At 45.0% G+C, this 21,898-nt stretch overlaps 1 protein-coding gene across 1 annotated transcript in view; it reads right to left on the bottom strand.

The window, feature by feature from the left end:
- Rnf216 (ring finger protein 216) overlaps positions 1–19,811 on the bottom strand; it is a 103,689-nt gene extending 83,878 nt beyond the window's left edge. The window contains exons 1-3 of the mRNA XM_051161098.1: positions 19,680–19,811; positions 7,668–7,789; positions 278–408 (exon numbers count right to left, since the gene is read on the bottom strand). Coding sequence (XP_051017055.1) covers positions 278–408; positions 7,668–7,734 — 198 coding nt within the window. The 5' untranslated portion in view covers positions 7,735–7,789; positions 19,680–19,811. The remainder of the gene's footprint in view (positions 1–277; positions 409–7,667; positions 7,790–19,679) is intronic.
- Positions 19,812–21,898: the final 2,087 nt, after the last annotated feature.

Raw genomic sequence — 21,898 nt, 5'->3', positions numbered from 1 at the left:
GCTCACAGACAGTAGGGTGTGCTGGGGCGTGCCTTTAATCCCAACACTCAGGCGGCAGAGGCAGGTGGATCGCTGTGAGTTGAGGCCAGCCTGGTCTACAAAGTGAGTCCAGGATGGCCAAGGGTAGACATAGAAACCCTGTCTCGGAAAACAAAAACAAAACAAACAAAAAAGTGCTCACAGACAGAGCTAGGGCACAGAAACAGACTAACGTGAAGGAAACAAGAGACAGATGGGAATGGGCTGCTCTCATTATAGGCAGTTTGAAACCACTCACTTCTGTCAGGATGACATCATCATCCAGGTCCTCCTCATGTTGCTCAGTAGCAGGGGTAACCAGCATTGGAATCCCTTCCTCATCAGAGGAGTCAGATATGGTGATGGGCCCATCTCTGACAGTCAGCCATTCTACAGGGAGGTAGAAAACATGATCACTGTGGGGCCAGCATGAGCACATTCCATGCCTATACTCACCCTTGACTCCAGCCTTAAGCCATGTTCAGGGCTACTAACAGTTAACACCTCAATTGCACACAGACTCAAGCAGCAAGAACTGTTTCCATGTTGATTTTTGCCATTGACATTGAGAAATGCCAGACAGAAGGCGCAAGATATATCAACTTTTCCTTATATTCGGTTGGAGAAATCTGCAGGTTTTTTTGTTGTTGTTGTTTTGTTCTGTTTTGTTTTATGCCAGTCTTATGCTATAGCCATGGCTGGCTAGCTGGTTTGGTATTATGTAGACTAGACTAGCCTCAAATCCCTGGCAATCCTCCACCTCAGCCTTTTTGTTTGTCTTTGGTTTTGCTTGTTTATTTGGTTTTGTTTTTCAAGACAGGGTTTCTCTGAGTAACAGCTCTGGCTGTCTTGGAACTCGCTCTGTAGCCCAGGCCTGCCTCTGCCTACCAAGTGCTGGGATTAAAGGTGTACACCACCACTGCCCAGCCCTCTTTGTTTTTCAAGACAGGGTTTCTCTGTGCAGCCTTGGCTGTCCTGGACTTGGCTTGTCCAGGCTGGCCTTGAACTCACAGAGATCCATCTGCCTCTGCTTCCTGAGTCCTGGGATTGAAGGCATGCACTACCATGCCCGGCCACCTCAGCCTTTGGATACTAGGAATATAGGCATTTAATGTGTTTGTAAGATTCTTTTTAGGGCCTGGAGATGGCTCAGAGGTTAAGAGCACTGACAGCTCTTCAAGAGGTCCTGAGTTCAATCTCCAGCAACTACATGGTGGCTCACAACCATCTATAATGAGATCTGGTGCCCTCTTCTGGCTTGCAGGTGTACATGTAGGCAGAACACTGTATACATAGTAAAAAATAAATGGAGGGGGAGAAAGAGGAGGAGGAGGAGGAAGAGGAGGAGGAACAAGAGGAAGAGGAAGAATCATCATCATCGTTTTAGTTGGGTGCATTGGTACGTGCCTGAGATTGCAGCACCCAGGAAGATAGGGTCAAGGCCATCCTCTAAGCATATAAAGTTATAGAAGCCAGCCTGAAGGAGTGAGATGTTGCCTCAAAAAACAAATTCTCCTCAAGCCAACTGCAATTTTTTTTCAAACATGAAACTGTTTTATTATTATACTGTCATAGAACTACCAGTGTCTTTAGAGACTCCCCATATTTACTCCTTGTATAAATGAAAGACAGTTTAAACAACCACAACTGAAAAAATTATTAATCAAAAATAGTAATATATTCACTTAAGATTTAAAAATCAGCCTACTTTTGCACATAAACTATTTAAGCATAATACTTAACATCTACCACGCAATCACTAATCTGGCATCTATGACTAGGCAATTTAACCTGCCTGCTCTCCCTCTCCCCACCCCACAGGGTTTCTCTGTGTAGCCTTGGCTATCCTGGACTCACTTTGAAGATCAGGCTGGCCTTGAACTCATAGCAATCTGCCTGCCTCTGCCTCCTGAGTGCTGAGATTAAAGGATGCGCCACCATGCCCAGGCACCTGCTCTCTTTTAAGTGGAACCACAACTAGTTAAACCCAAAGAGCCAGTCCTGCTCTCCCTAGTCTATGGGTATGTGTGGATCCATCTGTGGAGACTGCTTTCCCCATTATGTAGGGCTGACATCTGATCTTAAATCTTTTCTTATAGAAAAAGTGTTTCATCATTATTATTTATTTGACTGGGGGGGCCCACAAGCCCTTGTCTGTGAAGGCCAGAGGTGGAATATGTGTGACCCTCAGTTATCATTTTCTACCCTATGTTCTGACAGTTTTGACACTAACCTGGAATTCTCACTATTCAGTCACAGTGAACAGCCAGAGGCCTTGGGATCCCTCCTGTCTCTGAATCCCCAGTACTAGGAATACAGATACACACTGCTATGCCTGGCCCTCCCCCTCCCCTGCAATAAATAGATCTTTGTAGTACGTGGTAACACAGAGTTCCTGTGTAAGACTGACACCAGGCACATGTATTATGACACAGAACAACATTCTTGCTTTTCACCTTGTCCAAGTTCTCTTGTTCATTGCTGTGCTCAGATTAGCTGGCCTGCAAGCTTCCAGACATTCTCCTGCCTCCACCTACCATCTTGCTGTAGAACCGCCAGGGTTATTGACATGCACTACCATGTATATCTTTATGTAGATTCTGAGGGATGGGGCGGGGAAACCAGGCTCCTGCTCAGCAGTCAATTTTGCTCACTGAACCATCTTCCAGGGCTTTGGGCCTGCTAGAAAGAGCACTATCACTGAGCTGTATCAGTAGCCCTAATTTTGTTTTTGTGTTTGTCTTTCCTTTTAGACATGGTCTTACAGTGTAGTTGGGGCCATCCTCCTCAAAGGCAAGACTTCTAACTTTACAGATTAGTCTTGGACGGCTGTAAGTAGGGATTCTTCTGTGTCTGGCTTTCTTGCAAATCACATGATTGGGATACATCCATATTCCTGTGATGACAGTTCTCTTTGCTGCATGTTAATCTGCTGTGAATATATCATAAATAATTCAGCCCTCCCTTGATGGGCATCAGAGTTGGTGCTAATATGGGCGATTTTGGATACTGCTGTTATGTACATGCTTTGGTGTGCTCATTTCAGTTGAGAACATTCTAGGAATGGAAATGCTGAGTCACAGGGTAAGCATATGTTCAATCTTAAGAGACAAACTGTATTGCTAAGTTGATGTAACGGAGACACAGTCTGCAAGGCAGTACTAAGTATTTGGACCTTAATATTTGCTGGTCCCTTACTTGGACTCTCATTTCCCCAGCTTTATTTGATATATAATACATGTGTTTTTAGGCCGTGCGTGCGTGTGTGTGTGCCTGTGTGCGTGCTTGTGTGTGTCCTTAAGTTTTCTTTAAAATATGTATTTTCATTGTTATGGATTTATTATTTTTTTTCTTTGGTTTTTTTGTTTTTGAGACACGGTTTCTCTGTATATCCCTGGCTGTCCTGAAATTTACTCTGCAAGCCAGGCTGGTCTTAAGCTCAGAGATCCGCCTGCCTCTGCCTCCTGAGTGCAGAAGGTGTGTGCCACCACTGCCCAGTCTGAAGTCTATTCATATAGTCCATAGACACAAGGATTTTCCAATAAGAACTTGTGGGGTTATAGAGATGGTTCAGAGATTAAGAGCACTGGCAACTCAACCAGAGGTGCTGAGTTCAATTCCCTGCACTCACAGGCTCACAACTGTCTATAATGGGATTCAATGCTCTCTTCTGTTGTGCAGTCATACATGCAGACAAAACACCCAAAATACATAAATAAATAATGTTTCCCCCTGAGACAGGTTTCTCTGTGTGTATCCCTGGCTGTTCTGGACTAATTCTGTAGACCAGGCTGGCTTCAAACTCACAGAGATCCACGTACCTCTGCCTCCTGAGTGCTGGGATTAAAGGCGTGTGCCACCACCAGCACCACCAGGCCAATAAATAAATCCTAACTTCAACAACACCTTGTAATTGATTTATGTTTTAATTCCAATATACTGGGCCAAAGAATTCTAGAGAAAAGTGTACTGTGGTTCCATTTATAGGAAACTGAATAATGGCATGAAGTAGACTAGTGGCTTTCTGAGGTCAAGATGGAGTGAGCACTGCAAAGAAACACAGGAATCTTCACAGGGTCGCAGAAATGATCTGGTCACAATTCTAAGGTTATAAATTCGTTTTTCAGAACTCTTAAGAAGAAAAAATTAGCTGGATGTGGCGACACATGCCTTTAATGACAGGGGAGGCAGAGGCTAGCCTGATCTACAAAGCAAGTTTAGAACAGCCTAGGCTGCACCTTGTGTTGAAAATCAAACAAACAAACAAAAAGAATAAGAGGAGGAGGAGGAAACTGCCCTCCCAAAACGTGATATTTGCATAATAAAAATTGCTAGGCTCACAGAGACTGAACCAACAACTGAAGAGCATGCATAGACTGGACCTATACCCCCTACACATATGTAGCAGATATATGCATGGTCATGGCCATCATGTGGGTTCCCTAACAAGAGGAGTAGAGGTATCTCTGACTCTGTTGCCTACCTCTGGAAATCTTGCCCCTAGCTGGGCTGGGAGAGGATGTGCTTAGTCCTGCTGCAACTTGAGGCTCCAGGATAGGTTGGTAGCCCTTAGGGACCTCCCCTTCTCTAAGGATGGGGGCATGAGGGTGGGACTGGAAGGAGAAAAGAGAGGGGGCTGGGATGAGGCTGTAAAGTGATTTTTTAAAAATTTTAATAAAATAAAATAGCCAAACGCTGTAGCACATGCCTGTGATCCCAGCACTCTAGAGGAAGAGGTGGGCAAATCGCTGTAAATTCAAAGCCAGCCTGGTCTACAAAGTGAGTCCAGGACAGCCAAGGCTACACAGAGAAACCCTGTCTCAAAAAACCAAGACTAAATAAGACAGTAGTTTAAATGTTTAAAAACAAAACAAAACAAAAAGCTAATAGAGCTGAATAAACCAACCAACTCTACACAACTGACTAACACCCTTACAATAGGTATGGTGTATTTATTTTTACTGAACAAACAACAACAACAAAAAAATACAACAAAAAATAAATTTCCAAAGTGAATAATTTTCCAAAAGAAAGCTGATGTGTTATATATTGATCTATGTATATTTTTTGAGACACGGTTTTACTGTGTAGCTTTAGCTGTTCTGGAACTCTCTATGTAGACCAGGCTGGCCTCAAAGTGACAGATTTCACCTGCCTCTGCCTCCTGAGTGCTGGAATTAAAAACATGTGCCACCACACCCAGCATAGCAGTTGTTTTTGAAGAAAACTCTGTTCAATTATATTTAAGGCCCAGTTTTAAAATTTTAATATTAATTCAATATGCATGTACAAAAGTCAGAAATGAGCATGTATACAAATTTCAGCTAAGATTTCAAATTTTCTGAATCACTACAAGCTAGGACTACAGTATTATCAAAATCTTAAACTGCGTATTTCTATGGTACCTATAATATGTATAGTCTGAATGATTCTGTTTCCCCTAAATTTACTCACTTAATAAAATTTTTTACACTTCAAATGTGCTATGGCAAATATATATATGACTTATTTCATACTCTGGGGGGGAAAAATCACCTTCGCAACCATAAAATACGAAGAGAAAAAAAACAAAGCTACCTTAGCCTCTTCGTGGAATTTGTACTCATAAGAAGTAATTATTGTTGGGAGGCAGATGCAGGAGGATCGATGTGAGTTCGAGGCCAGCCTGGTCTACAAAGTGAGTCCAGGACAGCCAGGGCTACGTAGAAAAATCCTGTCTGGACGCCCCATCCAAAAAAGAAGTGAATATTGTTGCATCATGGTCTGGTGCTTTGTATTTAATTGTTAATTGCTTGCTGCTGCCCATCCCCCACCCCATCCCCACATCCCTGAGATCTTGATTGTTCTACCAAGAAACCCTCTCCTGTATACCAAGTGATGCTATGTGACCTTGCCTCCAAATTATCCCTGATTGGCCAATTAAATGCCTACACAGGAGCAGGGCAGAAGAGAAGTAGGCGGAGCTAAGGTTTGAGGGCTTGGGAGCCAGAAGGTCACAAGAGAAAAAGGAGAAGAAAGGAACACGTTGCCATGGGTTAGCATAAAAAAGAAGCGCATGGTCAGGAGCTGGCTCTGAGGACTGGCATGATGGAGAGAAGCAGCCCAAATGGAGCATGTCCAAGTATTGATGGGAATTTTGAACAGGATGGGTGGCTGGGAAATAACAAGGTAGCTTAAGGGGTTAAGACCTGCCCAGCCTCAGTGGTGGAGCATGACTTTAATCCCAGCACTTGATAGGCAGAAGCAGGCAGATCTCTGAGGTCGGGCCAGCCTGGTCTACATAATGAGTTCCATGACAGCCAAGGCTACAAAGAGAAACCCTGTCTAGAAAAAACAAACAAAGAAACAAAAGGCCAAGCAAGCATGGTGACACATGCCTTTAATCTTAGGACTTAGGAAGCAAAGGCAGGTGGACCTCTGTGATTTGAGGCCAGCCTGGTCTACAAAGTGAGGCCAGGACAACCAGGACTACAAGAGAAACCCTGTCGCAAAAACAAAAATAAAACAAATCTAACTGGTGTTCGAGTCTTTTACTTCTATAATAGCAGGCTAAAAAAATAACTGCTGTAATACTGCATTTTCGGGTGTATAAGATGTCTGGGCATATAAGACAACCCCGCCAACTTTTCACTGTATAAGACTACCCCTCTTCCAATGCACACCCTCAACGCTCAGCCCTGAGTTGAATATGAGGGTTCTGGTGGAGAGCCAATCACGCTCACATTCTCCTCCTCGAGGTACAGGAACACGTGTGCAGCTTGCTCCTCACGGGGAACTGGCTGTGGCATCCCCCAACATATGCTGCAGACACATGAAGCAAGCTGCAGGTAAGTACCTGGAGTATAAGATGACCCCCCAGCTTTGGCATGGATTTTTCAGGGTTAAAAAGTCGTCTTACATGCCGGAAAATATGGTAATTGTATGAATTAATAGTAAATATTAATAACATTTTCTAACATAATACATTAAGGATTCTCTTTATGCATGAATATTAATTTTTTAAGACCAAATATAAATAAATGTATTTGACAGAACACTCCACATGCATATAGGAAACGTTATGGAAATGCAGGTACTCTTCTGTTCTTTGTGAATCAATGGATTTTTTTAAAAGATTTATTTATTATTGTATATATAATGCTCTGCCTGTATGTATGCCTACACTCCAGAAGAGGGCATTAGATCACATTATAGATGGTTGTAAGCCACCACGTGGTTGCTGGGAATTGAACTCAGGACCTCTGGAAGAACAGTCAGTGCTCTTAACCTCTGAGCCATCTCTCCAACCTCGAATCAATAGATTTTTTAAAAATATTAAAGACTATAAGACAAAGAACTATGTCTTAACATTCTCAATGATGCTAAGCCAGAATCTTGCAGCAAAATAGAAATAAATTATTTTAAGATCAAGAATGCGGGGCTGGAGAGATGGCTCAGAGGTAAGGAACACTGACTGTTCTTCCAAAGGTCCTGAATTCAGTTCCCAGCAACCATAGTGGCTCACAGCCATCTATAATGTGACCTGATGCCCTCTTCTAGCCTGCAGTTATACCCGCAGGCAGAGCAGTGTATACATAATAATAAATAAGTACAAAACAGGCTCATTTCAAAGCAGATACTGGCATCATACTAAAGGACAAACAACTCACCTTGTCCCCGGTGGCAATGAAAGTTGTTCAAGTGAATGACCTCCTCTTTGTTGTTTCCCTCTGCCATTTTCAAATTCAGATATAAACATATGCGATTGTTAGTACCCAAACATGGCGATCATCTGTCCCAAAAGAGAGAAGACAGCATTAACAACAAAAAGGGTGGTGGTGGCGCTGCACACCTTTAATCCCAGCACGAGGCAGGCAGAGGCAGGCAGATCGCTGTCAGTTTAAAGCCATCCTGGTCTACAGACTCAGCTGCAGCACAGCCAAAGCTACATGGAGAAACTGTCTCAGAAACTGAAAAACAAATTACTAATTGATGAATTGAAGTGCAAGGGAACTCAAGGCTTTGCATATGCCATAGGCAATCAATCACTCTACCACTGAACCCACACACAAGCCTAACATTTCATTGCAATAAAGATCTACAAATCTGAAAACTCATGAGATATACATCTCCTTTTGGCTTAAATTTTTTTTTTTTTTTTTTTTTTTTTTTTTTTTGAGACAGGATCTCACTGAGTAGCACTGGCTGGTCTTGGAACTCAAGGGATTCTCCTGCCTTTGCCTCCTAGGACCTGGAATTAAAAGCATGCGTCACCATGTAGTCTGGTTTTTATTTTTGAGACAGGGCCTCATTCAATAGACCAGGTAGGCCTTGAACCTCATTTCCAAAACACCGGGATTACAGGTCTAACCAGCTAATTTAAAATTACAAAAGGGGGGGGGGGCAGGTGACCACAAAAAGCATGAAGCAACATTTTAGGCGCAAGAGAAACCGAGCTTGAAGAGGTAGTTTACTGCAGGAGTCTACTGCATGCATCTGTTGAGATGGATTGAACTGGGACTGGGTCAAACTGTACCCTCACCTGCTCATGTCACTGTACACAGATTATGTTCAAATGTAAAAGGACTTAAGCAGAGGTTAGTCAGAAGAGACAAATATTCTACCACTGAAGTGCCAGAGAATTCAAAAAGAGAAAAGAATGATGTAATGCAGTGGTTCTCAATGCCCTTTGGGGGTGGGGGTGAGGTCAAAAGGGTGTTGCTGAAGACTATTGGAAAACAGATATTTACATTATGATTCATAACAGTAGCAAATTATACTTATGAAGTACCAACGAAAATAATTTTATAGTTTGGGGTCACCACAACATGAGAAACTGTATGTAAAAAGTTATTTCAAAAAGATAATAGCAGGACTTTCCCCCGAGTTGTCACAGACACATTTACTGTATTATTTGTTGATCGACTGACTGTATAGAGACAGATGTCACTTTAACATAACTGCAAGGACACAGACAGGCAGAAACTCATACTGCTGGCTGAGTATACTCAGGGAATATTCCCTGTCAGGCATAGTATATATTTTACAACCTAACGGACCAGGACTTCGCTCTCTGCAGACTGCTGGGCATTTGCCATGGCAGACAAGGCTGGTGGAGTTCTGAGCTGAGACAGGACAAGCTCACAAATGAGTGTGGTAGAGCAAAGCTAGAACTGAGAGGAGGACAGCACAGTGCAATGCCTGTATTAGCACGTCAGCTTTCCACTCGGTCCTCGCTGAGGCAGACAGACCTGAGAGAAGGGGTGCAAGCTCTGAGACTCAGATCCATAGCTGGCTGACTCTGAAGTCCACTTTCCTCTGTACAGGAAATCACCTGAGGTGACATCTGTGCTATGACTCAGAGAAATGGTATAAGGATGTCCATAATAGATGAACTGCCTTCACAGTAAAGTAAAAGAACAGGAAGAGTGATTGGGAGGGAAGGGAGGAGGGCGAGACAGATGAAACGCCATACTCTATTTAACTTTCCACCATTCCTGGATGGAAGCACTAATATAAAAGATGCTGATAACACGCCTATGTCATGAAGACCCACCTGAGCCAATATCAACTTCTTCTGTGATATCTTGCTTGCAGCCAATGAGGCCAAAGGACATTCTAGAACTGCTGTTGTTGCTATGGACTCCAAATTCTTGGGGCTTTTGTTTTGTTTTTTCCAGACAAGGTTTCTCTGTGTAACAGAGCTCTGGTTGTCCTGGACTCGATTTGTAGACAAGGCTGGCCTTGAACTCACAGTGATCTGCCTGCCTCTGCCTCCTGAGTGCTGATATTACAGGTGTGCATTACTGGTTCTTCTTCGTCTTTTTTTTTTTTTTTTTTTTTTTTTTGTGTGTGTGTTGCTGGTTCTTAAACTCAGGGTTTTTCTGTGTAGCCTTGGCTGTCCTTGAACTCACAATGATACATCTGCCTCTGCCTCCTCCTGAGTGCTGGAACTAAAGGTGTGCGCAATCCCCACCCCCACCCCTGATTCCTTTTCTCTAAATGAAGCTTTTTCTTTCTTCCTTTCTTTTCTTTCTTTCTTTTTTTTTTTTTTTTTCCTTTCCTTTTCTTTTTTTTTGAGACAGGGTTTCTCTATGTAACCTTGGTTGTCCTACACTCTTTGTAGACCAGTCTGGCCTCCAACTCACCGCAGTTTTCCTGCCTCTGCCTCCCCATGTGTTGGGATTAAAGATGAGTTAAGATTTATTTATTTATACAGTATTCTGCCTATATGTGTGCCTGCATACCAGAAGAGGGCACCAGATCTCATTAAAGATGGTTGTGAGCCACCATGTGGTTGCTGGGAATTAAACTCAGGACCTTTGGAAGAACAGCCAGTGCTCTTAACCTCTGAGCCATCTCTCCAGCTTTGGCAGGGCATTTTGAGACAGGGTTTCTGTGTAGCTTTGGCTGCCCCAGAACTCCCTCTGTAGACCAGGCTGCCCTCAGAACTCAGGTAGGGAGGGTCTCTCTATGTACTCCTAGCTGGTCTCAAACTCACAGAGATCCTCCTGTCTCTGTGTCTTGAGTGCTATGATTAAAGATGAGTACCACCACCGGCCAGCAGTTTTATGATTTTAATCTCTACTATTATGACACTTTTAGGTATGCCTTTATTTTTTCTCATGCTAAATAGTTGTAATTTCAGTCAAGAAATAAATAACAAGATAATCCTAGCCAGGTATGGTAGCATATGACTTTGGTTCCTACTTGGGAGGCAAATGCAGGCAGATCTCTGAGTTTGAGGCCAGCCTCACCTAGTGAAATCTAAGCTATTATCCAGTGCTAGACAGTGAGATTCCGTATCAAAATAACAGAAACAGTAGTCTTAAGCAGAGATGGGACTGGGAATTGCAAATGGCCCTGCTGATGGAAGTAGAACTGGTCCAGAGGCACAGCAGCTCTGCTGATACCTGATATTGTTGCTGGCAGCTCCCAGTGAAGGGCATCCAGGGGCACTACAAGCTTGTTAGTCTCCAGCTTCACTCAGATAAAGAAAAACTTGAGAGAATTCAGCAAACTAGTAAAAGCCATTGAAGATGCCTATTGAGTCATGAACACATTAAAAAAGAAAACAAAGCTGGGCATGGTGGTGCATGCCTGTATCCCATCAGTTGGGGAGGCAGAGGCAGAAAAACAAAACAAAAGGAAACAAACAAAACAACAACAAAAAAGAGTTTAAGAACCAATCTATAGTACAATAAATTAATTCCTTTAAAAAGTCTAAGTTTTAGATATCCAATGACCACTCCAACCTCAAACCTTTTTCTAAGGCTGAAGTTAAAATCCGGTACAGTTATAAGGGCAGGGTCCTGAGGAAGTGCTATTCACCTGAGAGCTGAGTTATTAGCCTTGATCTTGTTTGAGATGCTAACAACACAATTAGAAACTAAAGTGAGGGTGCTGTGTGAGGCACTCTCTAACCACTTTGCCTGTATTAACTAGTCGACAATGTTCACAATCAACTCTGAGACTAGCCCTATTACTAACCTTATAGCCTTTCTTTCTGGCCATAACTCAGCATGTAGACCAAGTTTTAAATCATCTTGCATAAAACCACTGTTAAGAATACAGACATAGCCGGGCGTGGTGGCGCACGCCTTTAATCCCAGCGCTCGGGAGGCAGAGGCAGGTGGATCGCTGTGAGTTCGAAGCCAGCCTGGTCTACAAAGTGAGTCCAGGATGGCCAAGGCTACACAGAGAAACCCTGTCTCGAAAAACAAAAAAAAAAAAAAAAAGAATACAGACATAGTTGCCAAGAAGAGACTTGATACCCTATGAGAATATACAGGGGGAGGTAATCCCCCTCAGGAACAGTCATAGGGGAGGGGAATAATGGGAAAATGGGGGGGGGGGATGAGAAGATACAAGGGATGGGATAAACATTGAGATGTAACAAGAGCAAATTAATTAAAGCCTTAAAAAAAAGAGAATACAGACATAAAACAATCTTTTGATGGCAACAAAGAAAAAGCACAACACAAGGTTTTCTCTGGTCTATGAAATTTTCTCACCAAAAGTAATATTGGACAATTACCAGCTCCAAGGTTGTGAGCAGGAGATATTACAGAGTGAGCCTGGAACATCTTGTCACTCAGACACCAAAACAGCTATCAAAGACCATTTGTCAAGATTGGTCTTACCAAAACTAGAAAACAATCTTGGATAAGTTCCCAGTGACCCAAAATAGAACATTTTTTACCTTCAATGGCATGGAACTCTTCAGTGTGCATAAAAATTTGGAGTTCTTTACTGTGTGGTGTGTGTTCACATGTATGTAGAGGCCAGAGGTGAACCTTGGGTGTCACTCCTCAAACACTGCCCATCTTTGGGTTTTATGACAGGTTCTCTCACTAAAAAGTGGGACTCACCCCGATTTGGCTAGGCTGGTTAGCCAGCAAGCCCCAGGAAGCAGCCTGACTCCAGTTCCTCACGCCTGGGATCTTTTTACAGGGTGTGGGGAATCAAGCAAGTCCTGATGCTTTAACAGCCAGCACACTCCCAACTGAGCGATCCCATTTGTTTAAAGGTCGTGTTCAGACGATGACAAGCAATACGTTATCTAATCTAACAAATGAAAGCTGAGTGTGGAGATTCCAGCATTTGGGAAGCCTAGTGAGAGAATCAAGGTTATCCTCAAGTACAGAGTGAGACTGAGGCCACTCTGGGCTCATTAGACCTGGTCTTTAAAAAAAACAAAACAAAGCTGGGCATGGTGGTGCATGCCTTTAATCCCAGCACTCAGGAGGCAGAGGCAGGTGGATCGCTGAGTTGGAGGCCAGCCTAGTCTACAAAGCAAGTCCAGGACAGCTAAGGCTAACACAGACACACCCTGTCTCAAAAATCCAAAAACAAAACAAAAAACCAAACCAACCAAACAAACAAAAAACCAGCAATGAAAACCAAAACAGTGGTCTCTGGGTGGTGGGGGTACACACCTTTAATCCCAGCACTCGGGGAGGCAGAAACAAGATGGATCTCTATGGGTTTGAGGCCAGCCTGGTCTACACAGTGAGTTCCAGGACAGCCAGAGCTACATAGTTAAGACCTTGTCTCAGAAAACACACACAAAAAATAAACATGCAAAATAAACCAATAAATTGGTAAAGAAGGGCAAATAATTGACATTCCCTTACTTTTTCTACATAAATTATATCACTGGGTGACCAAACAGAGAAGTGGCTGCTGCTGCTTCTTCTTCTTCTTCCTTTTTTTTTTTTTTTTTTTTTTTTTTTTTCCTTTTCAGTTTTTCGAGACACAGTTTCTCTGTGTAGCCCTAGCTGTTCTAGACTGGCTTTGTAGACTAGGCTGCCTCAAACTTATAGCAATCTGCCTGCCTCTGCCTCCCAAGTGCTGGGATTAAAGGCATGCGCCACCATGGCCAGCGAGTTTCTCTTTTTAACAGCCTTAGCTGTCCTGGACTAACTCTATGGTCTCGAACTGCAGAGCTCCGCCTGCCTCTGCCTCCTGTGTGGATTAGTGGCTTCTTTATAAAAGTGTTGTAACTAAAACAAATACAATCTCAATAAAGAGATTATTATTTTTCAGGCTTCAATGAACTGCTAACTCTACACAATACCACTGGCTACTAAAGAAACCTCTATAAGGACTTTCTTTTTCTTTCTGAGCTCTGGGTTGGCTGGTTCAACTCAGCTGTTCTATCTCAAACTCCTCTCCCAGCTGCCTTACTTAATCTGGCTTCTCTCTTGGCCTCTGAATTGCTCTGCTTGGCTTCAAACTAACTCTAGCAATCTTTTCTAATCTTCTGGCTCCTTCTCATTCTCTGGGTTGTTCTGTCTTCACCTGTTTCTAGCTTGTTCTCTCATTCAACCTCTCTCCATAAAACTGCTTCCTCCTCATTTTCTGGCTCATTCGGTCTCCTCTCGCCCCTCCCCTCCTCTCTCTGTGCATTGTCCCATAAGTAGCCTCCTGATAGTTGGGCATATCTTATTCTGTCAAGTCTTTGTCACTTTTTCTGACACTCAACCTAGACATTCAAACATGGGCACTTCCTTCTACAAACTAACTTTAGCTTCACTGATTGGGATTAAAGGCATGTAGCACCATGCCTGGACTTAAGCTTTTTTTTTTTTTTTTAAACCTGATACTTGCTCTATTCCAGGCTGGCCTTGAACTCAGATCTGCTTGCCTCTGTCTCCTGGATTAAAGGTGTGTCTCTACTGCAGCTGGATCACACAGACCTAGGTTTTGGATGTGATCTCTTCAGAGCAGCTATGTTCTGAGTTAAAATTCCTCTACAGGTCTCCACATACACACATGTGCATACATATACACAGAAATTAGGACAGGTAGGCAGGGACAGTTTAGGAAGGCCAACCATTTGAGTCCTGTGCCAGAGTCTAGCTTAGCCTTTAAGAGCACAGAAGCTTTGATCTACAGCTCTGGGAGCATAAATCTTCATATTGAGAAGCTTGTGTGGTCAGCTGTAATCACATGGAAACACTTGACACTACAGACAGTAACATTCAAGTCTTCCAGCAGTCTCTACTCTCTGACAAGACACGTGAGTGAAGAAGCCATCTTAGAAGTAGATCTTCCTACCATGGCCATCTTGGCTGACAACATAAGCCAGGTGACCCTTTTCAATTTCCAGATTCAGATTCATACAACTATATAAATAAGCTGGGAGTGGTGGTGCTTCCCTATAATTCTAGCACTCTGGATGTAGAGGCATGAGGATCACAGCAACTTCACCCTGGTCTACATATCAACCTCCCCCGCCTCAAACACACACACACTCCTGTTAACAATTATATTGTTGTATTAAGCTAGTACATTTTGGGTTAGTTTGTGCTGTTGATAGGAAGCTGAACTGGAGTTCAAATTATATTTTCCAGCCAATGGGAAACTGAACAATGATAGCTACACATTAGGAAAACCAGCCTTGATGCAATGGGACATTTTGTGTCAGGAAATCCAGCAAACAAGAGCCAGTCAAGAGTGAACTAGAAATAATGGTATGAGCCTCCCAGCACTTGGGAGGCAGAGGCAGGCTGATCACTGTGAGTTCGAGGCTAGCCTGGTCTACAAAGCGAGTCCAGAACAGCCAACGCTACACAGAGAAACCCTGTCTTAAAAAAAAAAAAAAAAAGTTTTGTTTTTACTTTATACATACAAATGTTTGCTTGCATATATGTATGTTTTCGGACTTGGGATTCCAGGATGGCACAGTGTCTGATCTGCAGGGAAGAGACCACAGAAGCTACCGGGAGCCACGGACCACTGTGGAGTGGAGCTGGAGATGACTAGGTGAGAGAGATTTGCACAGTGCGGCCCAAGCGCGGGCCTAACCTCCTGCCATCCAGTGGCACACGGAGAAAGGCAGACCAGTCCCCACAGCTTGGACCAGAGCCTGCCTGAGAGCTGGGAGCTCTGGCCTCGCTTGGCAGTGCAAACTTGGTAAATGGGACTGAAATTATGCCGGCAGTGAAGCATTAGAGCTCCTGGCCTAGGGAAATCTTGGGGAAACAGGTGGATCTGTCCTCAGACCCCCTCTACCTGATACCAAAAGCTACCTACCAACATCAGAGACAGCAAGATGTCTAAAGGCCAGCGGAAAAACAAAAAACAAACAACATATGTGTATGTTTTCCTGGTGCATACAGGGGCCCAAAGGACCCTGGAACTGGAGTTATAGGTATTTATGAGCCATCATGTGGGTGCTGGGAACCAAACCCAGATCCTCTGCAAGAGCAGCAACAGCAACTACTCCTTAAAGCAGAGCTTTAGTTCCAGCCTCAAAGTTAGATAAAGATTTAACTATAGTTAGGCCTGGGAGTGTGGCTCCCAGAATGCTGCCTAATACCCAGGAAGCCCCAGTTCAATTTTAAGTACTACATACACCTGTTATAGTGGTGGCAGACCTTTTGATTCCACCACTCAGAAGAGGCAGAATGAATAATAATTCAAGGTCATCCTGAGTTACATAATGAGTTTGAGGCCAGCCTTCACTACAAAAAAAAAAAAAAAAAAAAAAAAAAAGACTGTTTTAGAAAAAGTTAACATAAAATGTTTAGGTTTTTGTCAACTGTTAGAAACTACATTCTGGAATGGGGGCAGGTAAGTAAACATTCTGTCACTCACCTTTTCAGTTTGTTTCTGGTGGTGGGGCACAGTGCTAGGAACTGAACCCAGGGCCTGGTATGTGCTAAGTACATACACCTGAGCTACAGCCCTAACCCTCCAAGATCTTACAAATCCACTGTCTAGGAGCTTGTGACCTTTTGCTTCCTACTTTCAGTTCAAGTACTGCCTTCTAGGCCACACATTTTGACCTCTTCATATACACTGAGGCTTGTGTTTGTTTTCCAGACAAGGTCTCACTAAGTAACCCCAGCTGACCTGGAACTCACTATCTACACCTCGCTAGCCTCTGCTGGGATTAAAGGCATGCACCATCATGCCTGGCTGTTTTTAATTACAAATGTCACCATGACAGAACCCAAGTCCTTACCATAGTATGCAAAATATCAGGTTTTCCACCAGGTTTTGCTGGTCCAAGTAGTGTCATCATCTAATAGCTCTTTCCACAGTCTCGCTAGCAAAATTAGTTGGTTCCCTGATGACACGCTCAGGCCGAATTCTCTGTTGAGACCACCTCTCCTTGGCCAAATTACCTCTGTTCATGCCTCAGTTCTCTACTTCCTCGGAGAAAAGCCTTTCCTGACTATCCCTTAAGTGTCCTGGCCCCATGTTCATTCACAAACACCCCTTCCATTTCTCAAATACCACAGTGTAACTTCAACTATTTAGGAAATTATACTTAACATTAACCTCTCTTCTTCTGGAACTTGGGTTCCAAATGCAGAAGATCATGCCTTACTCAGTACTTCTAAAGCTAGGAGACAAGAATAACTGCTAGACACCAAGAAGCTGATCAAAAAGCACATCGTGGGGCACACCTTTAATCCCAACACTTGGGAGGAAGTGGCAAGTGGAGTTCGAGACCAGCCTGGTCTACAGAGAGGTCCAGGACAGCCAGGGCTACACAGAGAAACCCTGTCTTGAAAAACCAAAAACAAGCCGGGCATGGTGGCACATGCCTTTAATCCCAGCACTCGGGAGGCAGAGGCAGGTGGATCGCTGTGAGTTCAAGGCTAGCCTGGTCTACGAAGTGAGTCTAGGACAGCCAAGGGTACACAGAGAAACCCTGTCTCGAGAAAAAACCAAACAAGCAAGCAAGCAAACAAACAACAACCAAAACAAACCAAAAACTACAATGTGAATAGCATTAACAAGGTGCAGCAAAATAATTTGAGGCGAAAATTGTGCAACCAAATGGGTTCCAAAAACAGCTCTGAACCTTTGTTATTTTTCAGCACCCCCTTACACACACACACACACACAGACATACACACACACTTAAGAGAACCTACATTATCGACAAGACTAAGAAATGTTATAATGGCCGGGTGCAGTGATGCGTGCCTGTAATCCCAGCACTCCAGGAGGCAGACAGGTGGGTCTCTGTGAGTTCAAGGCCACCCTGGTCTACAAATCAAGTCCCGGAGAGCCAAGGACAAACCTTCTCTAGGGAAAAGAAAGATAGAAAGAAAGGGAAAGAAAATGGCAAAGCCTAGAACACAGTAAACATAGGAAGCATTACCTCACACTGTAGCTTGTAAACATTCACCAGATTTCATAAACGTTCAATCTCCTGAGCCACAACTTTATTAGATTCCTCTCAAAAGCTTTTTTTCCCCCCGAGACAGGGTTTCTCTGTGTAGCCTTGGCCATCCTGGACTCACTCTGTAGACCAGGCTGGCCTGGAACTCACAGCGATCCGCCTGCCTCTGCCTCCCGAGTGCTGGGATTAAAGATGTGTGCCACTACGCCCGGCCTTTCAAAAGCTTTTTATTAGCTGTTCTTGTTCCTTTTAGATAAAAATCTAAAGTCTCTCTGGGCGTGGTGGCACATGCCTTTAATTCCAGCACTTGGGAGGCAGAGGCAGGCGGGTTGCTGTGAGTTCGGAGGCTAGCCTGGTCTACAAAGGGAGTCTAGGATAGCTAAGGCTACAGAGAAATCTTGCCTTAAAAAAAGAGAGAGAGAGAGAGACAGAGAGAAATCTAAAGTCTCTAATACAATGTCTCTAATACAATAGGTTCATAGGTGTCAAGAATCCGGGTTCAAGTTCACGATCCTTCTCTACCTCCTAGGCACAGTTAATTTGGATATAAACAAAATGCAAAGCTTGGCTATTTCTTAATTCCAACAAACTAAGGTCATAAAAACACTGTCCCTCCTTTCCTCCAAGCCAAAGCACGGACAAACCCCTTCTCATAATATGTTAAAATACCAAGCAGATGAAACTTTCATAAGGTTACCATCCGTGGTGGGGGTGAAACTTTACCCTGGTACATATGTTTCAGGGGCACACAGGCTCCTATACATAATCCTTCACCCTTGCTTGGTACGCAAGCCCAATGAATCCATTAGTCTCACCGACACAAACACACACTCAGAAGGGTGTGTGCACGCTCCAGGATTGAGCAGCTGTTTAAAAGCAGAAAGGTGACACTACCTTTAATCCCTACACTCAGGAGACAGAAGCTCGCAGAACTCTGAGTTCCAGGCCAGCAAGGTCTACAGCAAGAACTACCTTAAAATGGTAATATTAACAATCATCATCATCAATAATAATGAAGAGGAGGAGGAATATGATGGCCTACACCAAGGCAGTGGCATGTGACTTTCTGAGTTCCAGAGGCTACCTTTATCTATTTCTTAGGCTAGTGCAGTGAGGAGGAGGAGGAGGAGTGAGAGAGGGAAGGGGTGGGCGAGGGGGAGGGAGGGAGGGAGGGAGAGGGAGAAGTAGAAGAAGAAAAGGAGGAGAGAAAAGAGAGAAGATTAGGGAAGGGAGACAGAAGGGATGGGAAAGGAAGAGAGAAGAGAGGGGGAGGGAGGGAGAAACCAAAACAAACCTCAGTGGAGAAACGGCTACGAAGCAAGACACTTAACACAATGGAGGCGAGGGTCCCAGGTCACGGCACCCTTTCGAAAGGCAGGGAGTTTAGGATCACCGATGAGACCCCACAAGAGGCTGCCGAGCATGGGGTCTCGCCGCTCACCCAGCGTGCCACGCGCCACCGGGGCGCTCACTCCCACCGCTGCAACCCAGGACTGCTCGCATTGCTCGTCGTCCCCCGCCCCTACCCCCCCCCACCCCCCCTTGCTCAGGAGAGCTGGCAGGGATGACAGGCTTCAACTCGGACTCGAAGGGGCCCAAACTAGCCCGGGCTGGAGTTCAAAGTCAACAGCCCGCCGCCCCTTCCGCTTCACCAGGCCACGGTGGGAAGCCCGGCCACGGAGGCCAGCCGCCAGCGAACCTTCTCTCGGAGGCTCGCCCGCCCCCTCCCCCGCGCAGCAGGCCGGCCCGAGAAACTTCCTTAAGTAGCGGGAGGGGAGCCGGCTGGCTAGCAGTCGTCTGCGACGCTCCCCTCCCGACACCCCCAACGCGATCTCCCCCAGGACCTCCGGGCCGCACGAGCGCGCCCCTCGGCCCGGGCCCCCGCCCCCACCCAAGTGGCGCCCCTGCGGGAGGCCACTCTCCTCACTCGACCCGCGGTCCCGGGAGCCCACGCGCGCGCCCATCATGCACTCGCCACGCAGCTGGCCTAGCACCGCGAGCGGGACCAGGCGCCCGGAGTTCAGGCTCAAGTCACCTGAGGCAGCCGTTTGAAAAGGTCTCTCGCCGTTACTGCCGCCACAGCCGCCGCCTCCGAGGCCGCTACTGCGTTCCTTCCGGCCTAGCCACGGCGTCCACCTCGCGCCTGCGCGCAGCGCCCCCTCCCGACTAATGACAGGAAGACCATAGAGGCAAGAGGAGGGCGGGGGAGGAGGGGCCTGGAGAGTGAGACCATAGAGATGGCTGCCTAGCCGGCCTCCAAGGAGGCTCCACAGCTGCAGAGCCTTGACTTTCCCTTGCGGCGGGAGGACAAAAGAACAGCTCAACCCCCGGGGTCACTGTCTCCTCACCAGGATTGGAGGGTATCTGGCTGTGGAATATACTCATTAGCCACTTACTTATCTGTCCCGCTTATAGGCGTGTGCCACTGCACCCGATATATATATATATATATATATATATAGATATATATATATATATATATATATATATATATATATATATATATATATATATATATATATTATGTCTATGCACCATTTGCGTGCCCAGTGCCTACAGAGGCCGGAATAAGTCATCGGATCTTCTGGTCTTACAGACCATTATGAGCTGCAATGAGGTTTCCAGGAATTAAGTCTGGGCCAGTACTCTTATCTACTGAGCCTGCGCTTCAGCCTTGATTTAACAGAGTTTGATTAGAATTTAAGAATGTTTTATTTTCATGCCTTTAGTCCCAGCACTCAGGAGGCAGTTGAGAACGTGGCTATTCTGACAAGAGACCACATCCAAAGACCTTCTAGGCTTCTGTGATCCAGCTGGAATACAAACACACCTTTAATCCGGGATATGGAGGCAGGAAGATCTGAGTTCAAGGCCAGCCTGGTTTAGAGCAAGTTTCAGGTTAAAAAAAAAAAAGTGATGTCTAATTGAGTGGCAAAAAAGTGACAAGTCAGAGAAAGATTTCACAGAATAGGATATGCCTACCTCTCAGGAGGAGAGATGAAAGGGAAGCTACTTAAGGGAACAACAGAGAATAAGAGAGAGAGAGAGAAGAGGGGCTGGAGAGATGGCTCAGAGGTTAAGAGCACTGTCTGTTCTTCCAAAGGTCCTGAGTTCAATTACATGGTGGCTCACAACCATCTACAATGAGATCTGGCGCCCTCTTCTGGCTGTCCTAGACTCACTTTGTAGACCAGGCTGGCCTTGAACTCACAGCGATCCGCCTGCCTCTGCCTCCCGAGTGCTGGGATTAAAGGCATGTGCCACCACCACCTGGCTCAGTACATAAAGTCTTTTTTTTTCTTTTTATTTATTTATTATGTATACAGTACTCTGCTTGCATGTACTCCTGCAAGCCAGAAGAGGGCGCCATATCACATTACAGATGGTTATGAGCCACCATGTGGTTGCTGGTAATTGAGCTCAGGACTTTTGGAAGAGCAGGTGGTGCTCTTAACCACTGAGCCATCTCTCCAGTACATAAAGTCTTAAGAGGCATAGTCAAACCACACCAGAAGAGAAGGGCTGCCAACGGTGCAAGGGGAAGGGTAATAGGGCCTCTGAGAAAATAGGCACTTCCTCCCAAGTACTGGGATTTCTAGCATTAGAGGTATGTATGACCATAGCTGGCAGAGAGATTCTGGAATAGCACAATAAAGCAAGGAAAACATGGGTGGTTAAGCCAAGTGTGGTGGCGCATAGGCCATATAACAATACTTTTCCTGGAAAGACACAGCACCACACATCTACTCACCCAACATAGGGAACCCACGACAGACCAAAGGACGGACACCATCAAAGTCCAACTTGGTGAGCCAGTGAGTTTCACTGGGGTTACTTGCAGGAGCTGAGATGACTCAAAAGTCAGCTGCACTGCCAGAGCCCAGCACACAAGCCTCAGGACCTGGAGCTTACTGCACAGCATGCAACTTGTCCTTTCCAGTTACCTCAGTCGGTTCACACATCTTCGAGGGAGCTCGGCCGATTTCTGCTTCTTCCAGGAAGCTGGGCTGGTGTTGAGAGTTGTACCTTTGCTCCTCCGAGAATCTTGCCTGCAGCTTGGTCTCCGCCCTTCTGAGAGGGGCGCTCTCAGCTTTGATTGCCTCCTCTGGCAGGGAGGGGCCTGATAAATCGGATCAGTTTCAGGCACTTCCTGGAGCTCTTTTGAGTCGTTTCCCTTTCTGTTTAAGGAACTTCCCTCGGCAGGATAGACTATTTCTTTCAATCTGGGAAGAAACTGATAGACAACAGCATGCT

This window comes from Acomys russatus, chromosome 19 (assembly GCF_903995435.1).
Source record: "Acomys russatus chromosome 19, mAcoRus1.1, whole genome shotgun sequence".
Lineage (NCBI taxonomy): Eukaryota > Metazoa > Chordata > Mammalia > Rodentia > Muridae > Acomys > Acomys russatus.
The sequence above is the reverse complement of the archived record's forward strand: the minus strand, read 5'-3'. Positions and strand labels throughout refer to the sequence as shown.